The sequence below is a fragment of the Cyclopterus lumpus genome, chromosome 20, assembly GCF_009769545.1.
Source record: "Cyclopterus lumpus isolate fCycLum1 chromosome 20, fCycLum1.pri, whole genome shotgun sequence".
NCBI lineage: Eukaryota > Metazoa > Chordata > Actinopteri > Perciformes > Cyclopteridae > Cyclopterus > Cyclopterus lumpus.
This window is the reverse complement of record NC_046985.1, coordinates 14,519,559-14,539,147: the sequence shown is the minus strand read 5'-3', so window position 1 is coordinate 14,539,147 and position 19,589 is coordinate 14,519,559. Positions and strand designations below refer to the sequence as shown.

At 44.0% G+C, this 19,589-nt stretch overlaps 3 protein-coding genes across 6 annotated transcripts in view; 1 reads left to right on the top strand and 2 right to left on the bottom strand.

The window, feature by feature from the left end:
• The window catches only part of ahrra (aryl-hydrocarbon receptor repressor a), a 58,146-nt gene extending 57,663 nt beyond the window's left edge, over positions 1 to 483 (bottom strand). The window contains exon 1 of the mRNA XM_034559946.1: positions 197 to 483. The gene's annotated coding sequence lies outside the window, so the exon portion shown is untranslated. The remainder of the gene's footprint in view (positions 1 to 196) is intronic.
• Positions 484 to 6,373: 5,890 nt separating this feature from the next.
• Positions 6,374 to 15,641, bottom strand: LOC117749796 (ankyrin repeat and SAM domain-containing protein 6-like). Of its 4 annotated transcripts, none has more exons than XM_034560562.1 (18): positions 14,992 to 15,641; positions 13,891 to 14,109; positions 13,589 to 13,787; positions 13,229 to 13,379; positions 12,225 to 12,269; positions 11,889 to 12,093; positions 11,654 to 11,760; positions 10,877 to 11,028; positions 10,442 to 10,667; positions 9,875 to 9,924; positions 9,417 to 9,614; positions 9,141 to 9,303; positions 8,828 to 9,048; positions 8,518 to 8,710; positions 8,099 to 8,166; positions 7,692 to 7,808; positions 7,296 to 7,392; positions 6,374 to 7,156 (listed from the first exon to the last, which is right to left on the bottom strand). In XM_034560562.1, exons 1-18 carry the CDS (start codon positions 15,318 to 15,320, stop codon positions 7,107 to 7,109), a joined length of 2,790 nt encoding a protein of 929 aa, XP_034416453.1. In that variant the 5' UTR covers positions 15,321 to 15,641; the 3' UTR covers positions 6,374 to 7,106. The 4 variants fall into 4 exon arrangements, with proteins under 4 accessions (XP_034416453.1, XP_034416454.1, XP_034416455.1 ...); XM_034560563.1 differs by having other exon boundaries at positions 7,308 to 7,392; positions 14,992 to 15,612; XM_034560564.1 differs by having other exon boundaries at positions 14,949 to 15,058.
• Positions 15,642 to 16,243: 602 nt separating this feature from the next.
• rps20 (ribosomal protein S20) lies at positions 16,244 to 18,757 on the top strand. Its single transcript, XM_034560575.1, has 4 exons — positions 16,244 to 16,406; positions 17,389 to 17,488; positions 17,676 to 17,749; positions 18,538 to 18,757. The coding sequence occupies exons 1-4, from the start codon at positions 16,404 to 16,406 to the stop codon at positions 18,718 to 18,720; spliced, it is 360 nt and encodes a 119-aa protein (XP_034416466.1). The 5' UTR covers positions 16,244 to 16,403; the 3' UTR covers positions 18,721 to 18,757.
• The last annotated feature ends 832 nt before the right edge of the window (positions 18,758 to 19,589 follow it).

Below are 19,589 nucleotides of genomic sequence, written 5' to 3'. Positions count from 1 at the left end.
GCAGAAAGGTTAACGGTTCAATAACAATCGCCATATAGTTAGAACACAGCACACTGGTGAGACTCATCTAATCGACACTTAGCAAAGCCGGATCCCTCAACAACACAAAATAAACAAATAAACAAATAAAATAACAAGGCTTTGAAGATAAATAAAATCACGCGAAAACGTCCAAAAAAGAAGAAGAAGCACTGACCCGAAACCCCTCGGGATATCAGTTAGTTCCAGTATAGTGATGGCTGTGGGGGTCACATTCACTTAAAGTGCAGAAAAGAGATGCGTCTTCCCGGGTGCACCGACTCGGTAACGCCGAATGATAAAATCCAAGGGAAGCGAAATAAAGGAGAGGTCCGAGCTGATGTTTTCATCCGCTGTGCACTGCTCGGGGCAGATGTTGGCTGATGCTTTATACCCAATTGAGTCGCCTTCACTTCCTCGCGTTTCAGGTGGCGGATTCCTCTGAATGACATGTCGAGCTCTTCGCACGCAACTCTCTGCCTCACAAACAGAGCGCGCAAGAGCGCACACACACACGTGCGCGCGCGCGCGTGCACACGCAGGAGGCTAAGCCTGTGCCGCTTTCAGGTACTCTCTGAATATGTGTAATACGATCTTGCAATATGTATATGGCCTCCTAATATTGGTGGCAATTGCTTTTATATGTATATGTATATAGTCTAATATATGAAAACTGGATGAGTATTATGTTCTCATGGTGGCTCTTTATTTGTGCATACTTTGGTAAGTAGATAATCCTTGCAACATTAAGAAGTGGCAGCTACAGGCATGTTCTCTTTATTCTGTGGCCACAGCTCGTTTGGTATTAGGCTACAAAAAATATGTGAACACGCCTCGGACAATACCACGTTTCATCACTTCGCTATCTGTATTAAATGACGTGTATTGTCCATTTAAATACGTTTTAATGCGTGTCCAGTTAGTATATTTACGAGGAGTACATGAACGCAGCGGCAGCCCAAACCGACCCGAGCCCGCAGCCGCGCGCAGCTCACACACATTTTCAGAGCAGCGCGAGGGGCGGGATCACACGCGAAGGGCAGCTGAGGAAGCACGAACCTCCAGATTCACACCGAAGCTAACCGGGGAGCGACGGCAGCTGCGGACCGGAGGGTTTTGCCACAGCGAGCCCTAAAAGACAAACACACATTTTTACAACAAAAGCGTCTGTGCTTGAATACAATACTACGTTGGACGGGACTGGCCTTCTTTTAACGAATAATGAACTCTGTGGATGTATTGGCAGCTGCATCAAGTCCGGTAGATTTACGCCGGAAATGAGATGACCGTACCGTCAAAGCAAAAGCATTATTGCAGCTCGGATCTAACAGCCGACCCGACCTGTATTGTCTCGGGAGTAAGAGAGTGACACCGCTTTGAGTGTGAAAAGACTAATAGCGGTCGTAGTCATGCGCTTTTCTTGCAGTACTGTGTCCATTTTGAGTGTTGCTGTGCAATATATTCATTTTATTCGAAGTTATTGTAACGCATGTCTTAAGTTATCTGCGGCCTTACTACCTTTCAACAATTCTCACATATGTTTAACGTATGCACGATTTTATTTTGACCGGAAGTGCTCTTACATTCTGGACAGCGATTCAATTCCTGTCAAATTTGGATTCAATTATTAATTGATCAATGAAACGATAAAAAACGTGATCTGTTCCAAATTAGTAAGCATCGCAGTTGTTTGGGTACTTTACGTTTGTAAAGGAATAATGAGTTTATTTTGTTTTTCAGACGTTCATTTTTTGTTTTCATGGTTGCTTGTAAAACTTTAACCAAATAAAGTATATTCCACTGTCCGATGTCATGATCTCTTCACTGAAGCAGAACCATGGATAATCCGAATGTATCCGCAGTGTAGCTGGTGTGGCAGTCCACTGTGCTGCCCCCTAGTGTACGAAATCATACGCCACTCTCCCGTAAGGTCCACCAGCGGAGCACCCATCGCTTATTGTATGTGGAGCCGATGCCAGCTTCTGACTGATATCCATTATTGTTGTCTTTAAACAATCCCCTTGGTGGTGTTTTGCCACCTGATCACACATACAAGTTTAGAAAGGCCCTTGAGGGAAGAAGAATATGCATTTCTTCTTTTGCTGAGCGAGAAGTCTGGCAGCCCGACAATATTCATATGTATTTGCATAACAATGGCAAATCAAAAAAAGGTGTCTGTTATATTATCTCTTTGGAATAGAGCAAACAGAAACAAATAAAAACAACACAGTAACTAATACTCATAATAATACTGCTGACAATAATCTGGAAGTGCTGCATTGGAAAACTGAAAGGTAATTTTCTCAAAATGACAAGTCAAAGGTCAGTTCTGAGCATATCCAGGGTTGTCATTTTACCTACTAAGAAAAGGCAAAGCCTAAATGATTAAATTTTTTGGGGATTAATACAGCAAAACTATTTAAAGATAGCAAGACAGTCTCAAGTCACATGGCAAGAGATACATTCCCAAAACCAAACAACCATGGCGTTGTATCAAGGTGTCCATCACGGGGATGTTGTATTTGTTGTGACAGGTGAAGCTGAGGATCTGAAGAGGTCCTGAGCTCCAATTAACACTCTAAATGGCTGCCATTAAAGCTACGGGGAGCTTTAGAATCGATGCAAATCCACTATCCAACACAAACTGACGGTTTAGAGCGCTTCTGACGCTGCTCGGACAGACCTTTGCACGCGACAGTGCGTGCGTGAGTGTGTGCGTGTGTGTGTGCGTGTGTGTGTGTGGTTTAATACACATTTCAGAACAATGAGCCAGCTGCAGGAGTGTGTCCTTCATTGATTAAGATGTCTGCGTCAGCATCACCGTGGGATTTAAGGGGATGTGCAGAGCTGTCACATGAAAAGTCTGATTCTAATGGACATCCATAATTGATGGCGTGGTCGATATTGGAAAGACAACTGAAAACATAACTAACACAGAGCACATTCCACTTATTAATTAAAGCTGCAAGCAGCGATGTACAGGCCCTCGCACCTTTGCGCGAAAACCGTCTGACTAAATGTGGTGGTATAGTTGTTGGTCTACATTTTGTGTATGTATTATGTATTTAAACGGGGGGAGGGGGCACCACCATGGCCCTGAACGGAACGCAGGAGGAAAGAGTCCCTAGTCTGGCAACCGCGGTCGCAAAAAAAAAAAACGGTGTTTTCAGGATCAGTGGAGCCAGAGTTTAATCCATGACAGCAGATCGTTGTTAACGCACGCGGCCAGCTCAAGAGGTCCCGTGAGGTCAACCGGGCGCGCGCTCCGACCCTGCACGACGCAGATATCCATGGACACGCACACACACACACACACACACACACACACACACACACAAGCGCGGTTTCCACTCTTTGAGGTTCTTCACTTTTCTCTAATGCTTCCTCAAAGTGTTTCATATTCCGCAGTTGAACGGGTGCAGGGCGGTGTGTGTGTGTGTGTGTGTGTGTGTGTGTGTGTGTGTGTGTGTGGGGGGGGGGGGGGGGGGGGGGGGGGGGGGGGGGGGGGTGACCTGCTTTGAAACTGACATCCGGGGCACAACTATAGACAATTCACTTGAAATGCTTGTGATGCACGAAATCATCTGACAAAACAAGCGTAAGAAATGCACGAACTTCCTGCGCAGGGAGTCCGTGTCGCGGGTCTCGGGTGTCCGTGCGGATGACGCTGGAGGTCAAGCCGCTTGGAATGAGTGATTGGAGCTTCCGAGCCGAAAGTAACATCGATTGATTGTGAAGTTCAAATTGCAGTGTGGTATTTTGAGCCACCCCCACCCAGTGGAGCCGAAAAGCTAAATACAAATAATACAATCATTTTTAAAAAGCGCTTCAAAAATCGTGCTTTTGCCGTCACGTGTCCGCGCGTCCCCGCATCGGGAGAGCCGTGTCAATCGGTTCGAGAAAGGAAACTGTGTTACGGGACTCTGTGGGGGATAATCTTCATGGACATTTGGATTTGGATTCTGCAAAGTTCATTTTGTGGTCAGAACAAGGGTCAGGATGGAGGGAGGCTGCGTTTCTTCTCCGCTCTTTGTAATCCGCTGCGTCCTGTTTGATCTTCCTGTGGCGCTGTTCCTATAATCTGCGTTTGTGTGTGTGAAGTGCACTGAAAAAGAGAGGGGGGGGGGATCAGGCAGCAAACCGTTGGTTTGGATAAAACAACACGCGCAAGGCCCGAGGTGGCCGCGCACGCTGCGCATGCGTATTGGATGCACTCGTTGTTTAACGATGTTTTAAAACGAGCTCCAGAGGGCTCGGTCCTGCAATCTCGGAGGCTGATGGACCAGCACGGTTATGCCCGCCGTCTGTACAGCCAGAGGCCGGTGGCCATAAAGTGAATTCAGCAAATGGGACCCAGGTTTTTAAGAGAAGACTCCCCCCCCAAAAAAAACACCGTAGAAATAGTCTATATCTGGCAACTTGGGCAGAATGTGTCACTGCTTTTACGTTTATTCACGCGCACGCGCACACACACCCTGAAGCGAAGAGCACTCAATCCAGAAGGCGTGTTTCGTTTGACGGGTGACGTCGATTAGGAGAGTTTAGTTGTTTCACCACTGTGATCATTTCATTTATACAATACTTGATGAAATGGCCCGTTTTTAGGCAAATGGCCTTAACAAAGTGACTTTCTGCATTCGCGAGATGTCCTTTAACATCATTGACAATATAATACATTGTCGTATGGTTATTATGTGGAGACTAACTGTTCCTTAGTAGATTATGTCCAATAAACCAGATATAATTAGATTTGTATGAAGCTACCCTCAGTCTGCACTGCTATAGAATAAAGATCGGAAAACTGGCACTTTAAAAATAAAACAAATAAAAAGAGGGAAACATTTATCTTTTCTGAGGATCTCAACCTCGGCTCTAATTCAGACAGACTCAGGTTCCCTCAGCCAGCCCGCTTTACCACAGACAGGAGACCACTTCCAGAGCGAGGAGGCCGACATCTTGGCTGAGGCGGTCGGGATCCTATCAGTAGCACGGGAAGTTAAACGTGCAGTCAGTGGGAAAGAAATGTAGTATTCATTACAGAAAATGGGGTTTCCGGGTCAGCGTCTACCTCACCTCTGTAACTCACCAATCACCGTGCCGTGCTCCGCCGCATCACATGACTATTGACAGCTACAAACAACATGATTACATGTTATTGAACCCAATCAAAACCGTATGCGAATTAAATCAATTGGGAGGAAATGGAATGAGTCACTCCATTGGCCGCGCACATGCAACAGCCTGATGTTAATGTATTCCAAAAGGACCTCTCGCTCTCTCTCTCTCTCTCTCTCTCTCCCCCCCCCCCCCCCCCCCCCCCCCCCCCCCCCCCCCCCCCCCCCCCCCCCCCCCCCCCCCCCCCCCCCCCCCCCCCCCCCCCCCCCCCCCCCCCCCCCCCCCCCCCCCCCCCCCCCTCTCCTCCGGTTGGGTGCAGCTCATGTACATCTGAACACTCAATCTGCCACAGCGCCTGGAGAGGGACGCTTTCCTCCACTGAGTGATGCTTTTCATTACAGTCCACAGGAACCCTGTCGCCTGCCTGTCGGGCCAGTCTATATCCAGGTCATCAATAAGGATTTCAACAACGCCAGCATGTTGTTATTTGGTCGCGTTTGTTCCCTCCTCGCCGTAAACCCACACATATTCTCAGCTGATCGTGTTCACATGGCGATGGAAGCCTTCAAAAACAAAACGCTACAGCCAACATGGACAAGGATGTATTGTACTAAACATGTATTTCATTAGTTCATTGGCCCCCATAAACTACTGGTCGTACCAGACTCGGCTGGAGAGGATACAGTGTGCTCAAAATGAGTGAGCTTTTAATGCGGATGAACTCAACTTTTCATTTGTCAGAGAGCCTTTATACAGAGGTTGCTATACTGTGACTGCTAAAGATGAAGTAGAGACCTCAATCAGGGAGCTCAACTTCACAGAACAACTTATAACAGCTGGAGGACAGCCCTGATCATGTATTGCACCAATGGAAGGTCACTGCCATCTTGTGGAAGGAAAATGGCTTCACGTCAGCTTTGAATTGTGAAAAGAGTTCACACAAGCAAAGCTGGACCTGAAACCAGCTTTCCAACTATTAAACCCGAGCACTAATGAATAGAGTTTGCATGCTGTTTATTTTCCCCATCTTGGTTTTTCAGTTCAATATCAGCGTGTCATCAACTGAATCCTTTGGATTAAAGACATGGATCAAAATATTTAGGAACGATGTCGCGCTCCATCGAACCAACTTTATTGACGGAGCCAGATGCAAAGACTCCATGGAAACTATGCCTCTCTTTCAAACTAAATTGATGCGGCTCATAAAGTATTAAGATCTAAAACATTAAAAAAACAGTTATTGCATCATTGTAATGTTTATTTATTCATGACAGCACAGTGTTGACTAAAAAGGATCTGTTTGTAAAATTGCAAAAGACATAGAAGCAGCTCAGCTAATGTCTCTCTCTCAACATGTTCTTTCCTCATCAATGCTCCTTTTTGGTCATTACATCTGCTCTGGAGTCTCAATCGCAGCATCACTGGATAATACCATTTTTTATTGCATTTTTTTATTGTTAGGCTCATGATCTCTCCCTTTCTCCTGACTTAGCGTGGCATTTCTACAATACATATGCTGTACCCTTCACATTGGTTTGGATAAAACAATATCACGCCTCCCTCTCCCTCTGCTGTGTGTTTGATCTTGTCGTCTTTCAGAACTCTCTGCGCTGCATTCGCTGTAGATGTGGCCACCGTATCACCGTGGCAAAAAACTAAACAAAAATCATAATTCACCACACATCGAGTGCTTTGTCGTGCAGCAGCAGGGCACCGGACTCAGCCAGCCCCTTCACACCTCGCCTGCTTTAGGATCCATGGGAGGAATACTTTAATGCCGCTTGGTCCTGGCCGGTTATCAGGGTCTTAGTGGTCGTTTGGCTGCGGCCTCCTCTTGCACTAACGCCGCTAGTGGTCGTCTGGGACACCGGCTCGAAAAGACTCCATATTTTTCGTGCCTTGGCTAGAGGTCATTTTTGGTCTTATCTTAAGTACCTTGGGCGTACTTCCTGGTGGGCGTCAGGGCTGCTGGGTTATCTTTTGTTGGGTGAACGAACCTGGTGTCTCATCCAACCCGTTGGTGCTGGTAAAGAAAGGTAGAGAGCGCGAGAGAGAGAGAGAGAGAGAAATGGATAAAGAGGTGGAGAGACAGCTTATGATGTTGTCTTTGTGTGAATAGTGCTCCAATTTCCAAGTTCCCAGCTCATTTGTTTGACACTCACAGCGTGGTTCACCTGGTTGTCTTTGGTTACTTGCGCTGCTCCCAAAGGACGACTGGAAGTTATGGATGGTCTCCTGAAGGATCTGCCTCTCTCGGCCCTGATGACAGCCAACAACGGACATTATAAATCAGTAAATCATGTTCAGGCACAGATGACGTTGCTGCTATACTTTCACATATCTTGTCCCTTTTCCAATTTCCATGAATGTTCAAAGTAATTCTCCCCATCTCCCCTGGCTCAAGATGTTGACAATTTATTACGATATAATGTCAAGTTATACTGAGGAAAACTACCAGTGGAAACAAATATAACCTCAGCCCCTAGAGATCACTGGAAACACACCACTGGGAGCAAAGGTTCCTTAGAGATTCACAATATAAATTCAACCAAATGCACCTTTCCAGCATTGAGCTCTGATATGGCAGCTAAGATCTGCTGTCTGGGTCCGTCCGTTTTAATGCCGAGCTCCCTCAGGTCTCCATCTGTTAGAGTCAGGAAAGCCTCCATGTCCACCTGGAAGCAGAGAAAAGAGAAACACCGATTGAAAACACCGTATAAAACACGTGCAAGAAATTAAAGATCTTTTAAACAACTTTTTAAAATATGAGCATAGAACTGTACAGTCCATGCGGTCCTTTCAGGCAATGCAGTTCAGTGATGAAGTTATGGGAAAGCAGTTTCCTTCAAGTTGAGAACTCATGACTCAAAACGGAGGAGAAAAAAGGAATAAGGCAGAAAACAGACAATATATCTGAAGGAAAAAAATGCTTTGGAACTCCCTTCTGACGTAAAAGATAGAATACCTCCTGCTCCTCAAATATTGGCTGGTATTTCTCGAGCGACAGTTTCTTCAATATGCCAGACAGCTCATCTGAAAAAAGTCACAAACAACACATTGTATGATGTAAGGAAAAGGGATGAAACTTGGCAATCACAGCCAGAGTTTTAACAAGTATATTTAGTTTGTATGATTTCATGTGTGCTGATTATTTCTATGTCAAGGCCCACAGAGCAAAATCCACTTCAAGTTATCAAGAATCAGTTAAAAACACCAGCCATTGTATTAAAAATAACTACAGTCAATAATTGCGCTTTATGGCTTTCTCTCAAGCATTTACAGAATTGGCCTAAAAGCTGAATAAATGTGGAATTGATGCTTGATGAACAGTGTGGCGTACAGAAGAAGGATTATCAGTTTATGGATCAATTAGCATGGTCTCACCTTCATCAGTTATGGTTCCACTGCTGGAGCCACCGCTGCTCTTGGAGCGAGGATGGGAAGAGGCTGAGGACAGAGAGTCTCCCGGCCCAGTGGGAGGCTTGGGCGTTGGGGAAGGAGATGGAGTCAAAGTGGGCGACGTGCTCTTGGATGTGGAGGAATTCCCTGACTGAGGTCTCTTCTTCAACTCCATCTTCTACAAAAGGAAAAAAGGGTGGACAGCAGCAACGGTTCACTGACATGATAGGAGGCACTGCCTTTACTTTGGCTGTTATAAACACAGTAACGACAGAAAGGAAAGCACAACACAGACCCTTCTCGAGTGGATGTCGGGGGCCACCAGGCTGGGGTGTGAGTGGATCTCAGGAAGGTTGATATCAGGCAGCGGCATGCCGGGTGCTGAGGGTGGCAGAGGGGGTTGACTCTGTGTCTGGCTGTGCTGCTTCTCTGGAGCCTGGGCCTTCGCATCTATCAGGCCCGCTGCTCTCTTCCGTTGGGCCGCTATCTGGGAGAGAACACTGTCCGCACTGCCCCCTAGTGGAAGAAGGAGGCACGAGGGTGTAAAACAGTTGCCAATGTTCCCATTGTGACGGGGTATGTTTGTGTCGGTCTGCGTTTGTGTGAACCTGAACGGTTATGAGAGTCCCGGTTGATCCCTGCCACTCCATTGGAGCCTCCGGAGGAGTGGGGCGAGTGGTAGTGACCAGAATTTGAAGGAGAGGAGGAGGAGGGCCCCTTGGGAATGCTGGGAAACTTAATGGACCTACTAACCACGCGACTGATAGATGTCTGACATTTAAAAGGAGAGAGAGAAGAAGTGAATCTCAAAAGACTTATGAATTATGACGAACACATTGAAAGGGTTTTTACCAGCAGGGCACCTCTCGCCCACAAACACTCACAATATCTGAGTTTCCGCTGCTGTTCAGCTTCCTCTGGGGGGGCATGGGCAGGCGGGGCGCTTCGCTCTTCTTTCCCTCCCCGAGGAGACGCGAACGGTCCGAGTTCCACGGTTCAAAGTTGGACGGAGGAAGAAAGGGAGGGATCACCGCTTTCAGCTTGTCATTGGGCAGCCGGGTCAAGGGCGCACCACTTCTGAGCTAGAGGACATGGAAATACATACAATTACACTACTACTAAAAAACAACAACCATAAACGTTGGGGTGCAAAAAAACCCCAAACCTTTAAAACTAAATATGATTACAAAAAGTATAAAAACACAGGGCAAGAGAAGCAATCACTGTTGTTTTAGCCAAGCATGCTAACTGTCTGATGTCCTATAAGGCAATTCATTGTCAGCACATCACTGCCCAAGCTTGAAGAAATGAAAGGAAGCGTACACACATCAAACACTCCTACCATTGTGGTGATAAGAAAGTCCTCCTTTTCAGAGTTTGCCCTGCAAAGACCTGAAAAAACTGAACATAAGTCACATTGACACCACATCTTTGCATTACATCTTTCTAAATTACATTTTTCTAAATTCAAGAATCAACATTCACATATGCAAAGTCTGTGGCGGAAAGTAACTAAGCACATTCACTCAAGTACTTTCCATTTCATACTACTTTATAGCCTATTGTACTTTTTACTCCACTCACTGCTTACTTTACAGATTCAGATTCATAATACACAATATAATTATGATGTAAAGTATTATTATTATCATTGATTCCTTTCTGTCTGTGGGGGAGGTTCACAAGCTATACCTAGCAGTAGCTTATACAAAATAGTTCAAATTAGCTCAACCTTCACCACCAACAACATGTAAGTGATGAACACATTAATGCTTCAATAATTATAATATCATACATATATACATTGTTTTGAAATTCGGACATTTTGCATGATGAATATATTTACTTTTGGTACTTTAAGTATATTTTGAAAGCAGGACTTAACAATAATATCACCGCTGTGTCTCACCAGTGTCTTTGCTCTTGCCTGCCCAGGCCGTGGTGATGTCATCCGGAGTTGGTGCCAGCGCTCCGTTAGACGCGGCCGCCGGCTTCCGATTCGCCCTCATCGTGGCATCCAATGAGGGCTCAGCGTCGTCTGGAAATGGAGCCAGGCGGTTGGACGAGAGGCCGTGTCTCAGAGTGTGAGTTAACTTAAGCCGCCGGAACCGATTGGACATCCGACTCCACCAGGACTGAAAGGGGGTGAAGCCGAAGATGTAACGGGGCAGAGTTATAGAGGATGCTTTTTTCCCCTCAAAATCTTTAGAACATCCAGTCATTTTATTAAAATCAGATTGACTTTGAGATTGTGTAGATAAAATTTGAATTAAATAATGTACAAATGATGAATCAGTACTATGTGATATGGGTTTATACCTACAGCATTACGTGATGTTTTTACCTTAAGGCCCCCCTTGTCGTCAGGTGGCACAGGGACGTTATTGAGGGACTGTCGGCTTTTAGAGCGAGTCAGGAGGGCTCCACTACGGCGCTTCGACTTGTCCTTGTCTACTTGCATACACACTGATGCTAACAGACGCACCAACTCAGTGTCTGTGAACGGCCAGAGCAGACACACAATAAATGAATAAGGACTCACTGAGTGAAACGATTAATGGAAACCACCTGCACGGACTGTTTCGAGTGCTACTGTCCTCTTGTTGTCAAGACATTAAAGGCTGCTGAGCCATAACTTCATTTAAATAGCATTTCAGCATTAAAGCTGTCAATTTAAAACAATGTATGTGAGCTGGCATCTCTCATGCCATATCACATAACACTGAAGCATACATAGGATTTGTTAAAGTAAATATTCACATTTGAAGGCTAACCACAATGTGACATTCTTTGCATTTTTACTCTACCAAATAATCAATTAATCAACTTATCATTTCAGCTGCTCTAGAATTCAGTCAATGTAACTTCTAAAAGATTTAATACCCAAATAGACGGTCCACATTTTGGAAAATTATGCTTATGAACACTTTAAAACTAACGTTAAGGACCTCTACCATCTAACTTAGGTCAAAGTTGAAGAGCTACCAAGAGGGTACTGCTTTTTTTGAAAAATGGTGGAAACCCGATTTGACTAATCCTGCTAGTTATTAGAGTTTATTCAGGAGGAATTGTTTGTTTAGTCTGAGCCCATTTCCCCAAAGGGCGGTAGTGCGGATAGTACCTGGGTCGTTGAGCAACATAACCAAATCAAACGCAGTGTATCCATTCTTTGCTCGAAGGTTGACGTCCGCCCCTTGACCCAACAGGTACTTGACAATGTCTTTATTACTGCGAGGAGGGGGACAGAGAGAAAAGAAGAAAGGGTGGGAAAGGATCGACGACAGCGTCAGCATTCACAGTGGATGTGCGACGTTACGCTGTAGTTTCCCATAAAGACACCAGCATGTCCTTCTTACCCGTGATAGGTCGCCTGCATTAAAGCGGTCCACCCATGGACGCCGTCTTGCTTGTTTATGTCGGCATTCTTCTCCACCATCAGCTGCACCACCTCTAGCTGACCGCTCACTGCCGCCATCATCAGAGGTGACGCTCCCTCCTGATTGGATGAATTCACCTGAGTGGGATCCTCCTCCAATATCTCCTTGACTAGCTGGGAGTTTCCTGAGTCAACACATACACACACATACATTATGCAAATTGATCAACTCGGTTGTGTTTTTTTGCATCACCTGTTAATCTAACAACCAAAATGCAGTTTCCTTGTAGTCCTTAAAGTATTCAAATGAACTCACCTAACTTGAGTGCACTGAACACATCCGGTCTTCTCTTTTCATCGTCTGTTGAGAAAAGAGCACTGCTGAGAACAGGAGAGAGAGTTCAGATATACTCTAAAACAACAGCCCTACTCAGCATCACCTGTTCATGTCGTGGGGGGTGTATGTCAATAAATACTTATACAACAGATATTTATTACTTCAACTGCAGAGCTATAAAATAGATTAAAACATGGAACACTTTTTCTTTTCATACACTCAATTCAATTCAGTTTATTTGGTATAGACCAGAATCACAAATTACAAATTTGCCTCAGAGGGCTTTACAATCTGTACACATAAGACATCCCTGTCCCAGGACCTCACATCGAATCAGGAAAAAATCCCCCCAAAAAAACAGAAAAAAACCCTTTCATGGGGAAAAAAGGGAAGAAACCGTCAGGAGAACAACAGAGGAGGATCCCTATTTCAGCCCAGCCGGCTACATGCATGAGCTGAATTTATCTTAACAGATGGATAGCCTCAGTGTCCAACGATGCAGCCGCAAGTGAGCTCCGGTTAGGGGTTTGTGTTTGATTTCAGACGCTGAGGTCATATAAAATGTTCTGTGCAGGAAAAATGAGCTACTAGTGAGAAGAGCTATCAGACATCAAAGAGGCTGAGAACTACCACTGTTGGTTTCGCTCTCACATCCGTGTTAATTGCAGTTTAAGACAGCAACACACACAGATGTTGCACATGTATACCAACATGTATACCGACAGAGAAGAGACAGATCCTGTTAAACTGTAAAAGACATCAAAATATATAAAAATGAAACTCAATTACCAAGAATTCAATACATTCTCACAAAAGAAATTGTAATAACAAATATTTGTGGGAAGTGATTCAGGCAGCGAAACATGCCAAAACAAGGGACTGTGCTGGGTTAGATTGTATTTCTTTTCATCTACCAATCTCACTGCCAGTACCATTATCATGTTGTGTTATGCAGTGAAGTGCACACCGATTGATTGCCTTACCGGTCTGGGGTCGGACAGTGGTGATGGAGTCCAGATAGGCCTTGATGTCTCTCTGTTTAAGCTGCATGGCGAGTTCAAAGGCCGTCTTGGACAGAACATTCAACCTGTCTGGGTCGGATCCACGCTCCACCAGCTGCTGAGCTACAGCCACCTTCAAAAACACAACAACTTCATTTGTCAGCTGCTCCGGTTACTCAAAACAAAGACCACTTTCCACCAGCTACAACTTCATATGCCTTTGTGCTGCAACTGTGTTTGAAGCAAAGTCACACATTTCAAGATGTAAATACAGGTAAACATAATGTGTTATCCGCCCATTTTGTTTATCTATCCAACCAGCCACCAATCCATTGGACCCACCTTCCCGCTGAGGGTGGCCACCATGAGAGGTCCCCAGCCAGTGGTCTTCTGGGAAAAGTTAACGTCAGAGCCCCATTCTAGTAGCAGGCGCACCGCAGCCTCGTGGCCATGCTGAGAAGCCACCATCAGGGCTGTGATGTCCATGAATTCTCTGCCGCCGCCTCCTGGACCGCCTTCACCACCTCCGAAACCAGCCGCACTGTGGAAAAAAGACAGATTAATAGTTGAAGGTGTTATTCAAAAGGTGAACTGAATTGACTTCTGTTTTTAGTGGAAATGCCTGTCAGAAAAACGGCCCAGACCTGCAGCTGTTGTTGTTGTTGCCGTTTGAGACTGCCTCCGCAGCAACGGCCAGGTGATCATAGTCATCGACGTAGGCACCGCTCTCCAAGAGCAGCTTCACCACATGAGTGTGCCCCCCTCGGGCCGCCATAGTGAGGACACTCGCGCCCAGCCGGTTGCGTCCATTGATCTCTGCCCCGTTCTCCAACAGGATGTGGGCAACCGTCAGGTGACCAAACCTGGGTGGAGGATTGGAGACAACGAATGAGATAGAGAGTGGGACTTGACAAATCCCCCAAGTTTAAGAACATCATGTTAAAAATGCACAAGGGTACTTTTCTCTGAGCTGAATCTACGTACAGGGCCTGGTCCTCCTGTAACATGCCCAGTTAAGTTGTGTCACATTTAAATGATTTTCCATTGGGGAAAATCATCCTAAAGTTTATACCTAACGTGTGTTATATACATACATATATATATATATATATATATATATATATATATATATATATATATATATATACATATACATACATACATACATACATACATACATACATACATACATACATATATACATATGTATATGTGTGTATTTAACCAACATGCAAACTCTACATAGACAGTTGCCCATGCGCTTTCCCTGTCGCTTGTGTGGTCGATCATATTGGAAGTAAAAACACGTGAAGGTTGCATTACAATCAGTGTTAGTAGAGTTTCTTGTGAGAATTAAGGATTATTTCAGATGTCATCACAGGCTTCACCCGCTCTTTCATGCAGGATCTTCTACTATAATGCATGAAGCACTATGATGAAAAGATGACTTATACTGAAGGATAAAGGCTGGAAACTGCATAGGCCTACCAGTTTGACATCAGACCTCAAGGCTGAACTGAAGGACTTCTCAAAAGGTCAATTGTCAAAGTTGCATGACACTTACGGGTTACCATCTTTTAATGACATAGACATTAATATGCCTATAACTACATTCAAATGACACCATGGAGCTGGTTTCATTAGCAGACGCATGTAATGTCAAATAAAATTGTCAATTTTTGTAATGGAGTTTGGTTTGTACTTCACTTCATGCATCAGAACAGCGCGCGAGCCCGCGGCCCCACCTCGCAGCCTGCATCAGCGGGGTCCAGCCGTAGTTGTTGCGGCTATCCACCGAGGTCCCCTTTCGTAACAAAAACCGGACCAGGTTCTCGTGACCACTGGCCGACGCGAACTGTAAGGCGGTGTTGCCCTCCTCGTCCGTAGAGTCCACCGGTACCAGGGACAACATGTCTGCGGCGTTGCACTCGGACCCCGCTTCTGACCGCAGCCTGCTCTGCCGTCCGGATTCTTTCGGGGCGCCGGGCTCCAGGACCCCCCGGGCGGTTTCATAGTCGCCCTCGTCGCAGGCACGGAAAAGTAACAGTGAGTTTGCGGGGACTCCGAAATTCATCTCCTCGTTAATAGTGCTCTTCCGTCTCCATTCAACTGTTGTTAAGTTTCATCGACAATAACGGCGCAACAAACACAACTTTTCCTGTCACTTGGCGGCGGCCTGTGGTTGGGAATCATGACGCACAGCAAAAATAAAATGTCGTTTCTGAGTCATTAACTTATATTCTTCTTCTCAAACTCTACAACAATGGACTCATCTTTTCCCTCTTTTAACACATTCGCAGTATCTTAACCGGTTTCGACAAAACAACTTGTTTGGCAACCAGCCGGTTCCGTTACTTGTTCTGGGATCTGACTCGCGTGAGTGCGTCTACAAAACGATACTTGACTTCCGTTTTTATCTTTCAAAAGAAAACGAGTTTTCTCTGTTGGTTGTCAATAAGGGAATTCACACAACCCACGCTCAATTGCAAGAATATTCCTGATTATTATTGTTATTTATATGTATTTTGTTTAATGTTAGTTAAAGTTTAGTACTCGTGGTAATATATTAGTTTTATTTTTCGAAATCATTGCCGGACGTTATAGTATGTTATCGTGTCTACCTTAACACCACCCTGGTGGAGTGAGTAGTTGTTGAGTTTACGTTTTACTACCCCCGGTGGTCACATGTTGGACCGTATTCTTCACTGGCTTTAAATGAATTCTGAATATTATTAATTTTCTTAGACGTGTACCAGATGTGGTCATACAATTACCATCATAAATATAATAACCAAACGATGTAAACTTCTATTCCATCTTATTTGAGTGACTTGTATACATCTTTGCAAATATGCCCATGTTCATGTGATCTTTTAGATAGGAAAAAGGCCATTTATTTTTGTTTCAATTTTTGTCCGGCGTGTTGGTGTTGCGTGGACGTTTTTTTAAATATGAGTGTAGCCACTAAATGTCGCTGTTGAGGTAGTCTACAACACCACAGAAGAAGTAACAGAGACCCGGATGAACAGTACATAAGCAGGAAACGGCCTTTTGCTCCCTCTCTTTCTGAACAGCTAACCACGTTGGTAGCTCTTGTTTCTGGCTCACCGCTGTTCGCTTGAATTTGTCACGAATAAGTCGGTCAGGGATCATTGAAATGGTACGTGCTGTTTGAATATACTCATTACTCTTGTGCGAAGTTAGTTTTATGGCGGTTTAGTAAATCAATAGTTTAACTCGATCGTGGGGATTCTGCCTGTCTTTTGGCTAACGATGGCGCCGACAGCTCGTGTCTCGTGAAGTAGCGTTAGTTGGCGTTAGCTCTCCTGCCATGCGTCATTCACAACTAGACTTAAATATGACTTTGCATATTGACTGTTGTAGTCATTTCAGTTCATGCTCTTCACATTTACACTTTGTTCTAGACTATAATTCGACATACTTAAAAAGCTTGACGTTAAAGCTTTAATATAAAGTCTCTTGCTCCCGTTGTGACCATTTAGTCACAATTCTGAAAGTAAATCGGATACACTGTGCAGGCGTTACAATTGATTATAAAGTAATGTTAGACGGAAAATAACTTATAATCTTCGTAATTCTAAAACCACATCAGGACAATAGCCCGTTCAACATTAGCTGACGCTGTTTAAATGGCTAATTTGACAGGTAACGTGGACAATTGACCTGCATAGTATGGGTATTCATAGTTTAAACCTAGACATCGTCAGCTACATCATACCACGTTTTTCTTGTATATTATAGGGTAACTTAAATATTGGGAGCTCCACGCGGTAGCGTACGATAGTTAGTGCTGCGTTTAGGTGCTCCCCGTAAATCTCCAGCGTGTCGGACGTCCAAAACTATTGACAGGATTAATGCAATTGCTATACTTTTATTTTAATTTCTAAACTTACAATGATTTACTCTTGCCATTATTTTAACAGCAATTCAAAGTTAACTTCTTTAGATTGATGTGACTTGTAGTTTTCTTCTAATGGTAAACCATACAGTTTGTATGTGATTTAAGCAAAGATTGTGCTGTCACTGGGTCTTAAATCTAACAGAGTCTAATCCAAAATATAAACTCAATGTAATTTCAATGCCAGGGACTGCCTTCTGATGACTTGTTTCCACCCATGCAGGCTTTCAAGGACACTGGCAAGGCACCTGCTGAGACCGAGGTCGCCATTCACCGCATTCGCATCACCCTTACCAGCCGCAATGTTAAATCTCTGGAGAAAGGTAACTAAGCTCAAAGTGGCTTCACATTGTCACTGGAATGTAGATGTGTGTGCTATGAGGATAAATTTCCCGCTGATAAACCCTGAAGACTGGAAAATACGCTATTCTGAGCCCTGTCCTTTTAAAGAAGCATGAAGTAGTTCCTGGTTGCATGTGTTCTTAAAAGTTCTTTGCTTATAATCCCCAGTCTGCGCAGACTTGATCCGTGGCGCCAAGGAGAAGAGCCTGAAGGTGAAGGGACCTGTCCGCATGCCAACCAAGGTACTGAAGTACACAAACTAGATAATTTTGTTGCGTGTGTATGACATGGAGTTGCTCTAACCAATGTAGGTTAGAGTTGGAAAATGTGTTCCAGAATACACTAAAGACATTAATTGTCTTTACACTTAAGAGTTTGTTTTCTACCTGTCCCTCTTCTGTATGCTATGCAGGTGTACTAGTGTATTACAAAGGTTGTATGCAAATGCTTTTGAAAGACTTATCTGCACACTTGCATCTTTAGAAAACCACTAGTTTTGTTTTTCAAAGCTTTGTCAGAACATTACCCGAGCATATAGGGAAACGTGATTAGTAGTAGCACTTAAATGTCCCTTACCGATAGCACTTTGTTGTAGCACTTTAGTAGCACTTAAATGGCACTTACGGATAGTACTCTGTAGTTTAACGTTATTGAAGAAATTGTGCTTGATTCTTGTTGTTCTGAGTTTGGTCTCATGGTTTAATGCACTTATTGTAAGTCGCTTTGGATAAAAGCGTCAGCTAAATGACATGTAATGTGATTAAAAGTTAATGTCCACAGGGTACAAGTCTCAACAATTCTGATTAGTTAAATATAATTTCATCAATGCCAGTAAATTCATTTTAAATGATGTTGACTTTGAAGGTATAGTCACATCAGTTGCCAAAAAATGCCTTGCACTTCTGAAACTTTCTGAAGTGAGTACTGGTAATGTTTGTAGTAATGTTGTAACATGCCAGATTACTTTAGATGTGGCATTCTGGATTCTTGGTTTGGTCAAGCTAAAATAAATTGATTCTGCCCCTTCCAGACTCTGCGCATCACCACCAGGAAAACTCCCTGTGGTGAAGGATCCAAAACCTGGGATCGCTTCCAGATGAGGATCCACAAGCGTCTGATTGATCTGCACAGCCCATCTGAAATTGTCAAGCAGATCACCTCAATCAGCATCGAACCAGGTGTAGAGGTTGAAGTTACCATCGCAGACGCATAAACAATGCAGATCACTCAATAAAGAAATGAACAGGAAACTTTTGTGGGCTCTGTCTGACGCAAATGATCTTCAAAGTGTAAATGGATGAAATGCCACAAAGGCAGTGTGTGTGGAAAAGGGCTCACAAATATTCTATCAACCAGGAAATGTAATGGGTTACAATGAAGCTAAAGTAGTTTGGGAGCAGTCTGTCTCGCAGCAATTGGCATTAGAAAAAGTAACAAAGGAACAACAATCATCAAGGTGATAACTGGATCAACAATCTGCACTCATAAAACATTTTACAGAATTGTTAACATTGTTGCTAAATTACGTTCTGTTTTTAAAATGTCTCGACCATATGACTCGCTGCTTATTTTGAGCGGGATAAGTAACTTATTCAAATGTGAGACTGTGCCATTGGAGAGGCAAAGCCATCTTACTGAACATGGTATTTAATTTGACTACAGGGCTGTTTCTAGGTGAGCCCAACATGTGGTTGAGATGGTCTCTTGGTGACTACTTTGAAGGCAATGAAGAGTACTAGATGCTTAAATGTGACCACGCTTGCATCACAAAAGTAAAATGCTAATTTAAGAAATGTCAACTGCTTTTTAAAGCTTCATTAAGTGACTTATTCTACTTATTTTCTTTGCTAATGGTGGTCAAAGTGGTTCTCAAATGGTACGTGAGTTTTTAACTCAATCTGTGAAAGTGTTGGACCTTAGTATTACCACTAGTTTTAACCCTCAACATAGATGCGTATTATATTCGCACTGCATTCTTTTGATGTATATTTGCTTTCTTGCAGCTAAACTGTTTTTTTTTTTTCTCTCCGTACGTGAGTTAAAAATAAAATATATTTAAAATGAGCATCCATTAAAAAAAAA

Coding starts and splice junctions, on each gene's coding strand:
- LOC117749796 (XM_034560562.1), bottom strand. CDS start 15,320: ATGAATTTCGGAGTCCCCGCAAACTCACTGTTACTTTTCCGTGCCTGC. Junction 13,788..13,890: donor AACAACAACAACAGCTGCAG/GTCTGGGCCGTT, acceptor TTTTTTCCACAG/TGCGGCTGGTTTCGGAGGTG. Junction 7,157..7,295: donor ACAACCAGGTGAACCACGCT/GTGAGTGTCAAA, acceptor TTTCTTTACCAG/CACCAACGGGTTGGATGAGA.
- rps20 (XM_034560575.1), top strand. Junction 17,489..17,675: donor TGTTAAATCTCTGGAGAAAG/GTAACTAAGCTC, acceptor TATAATCCCCAG/TCTGCGCAGACTTGATCCGT. Junction 17,750..18,537: donor CTGTCCGCATGCCAACCAAG/GTACTGAAGTAC, acceptor TGCCCCTTCCAG/ACTCTGCGCATCACCACCAG.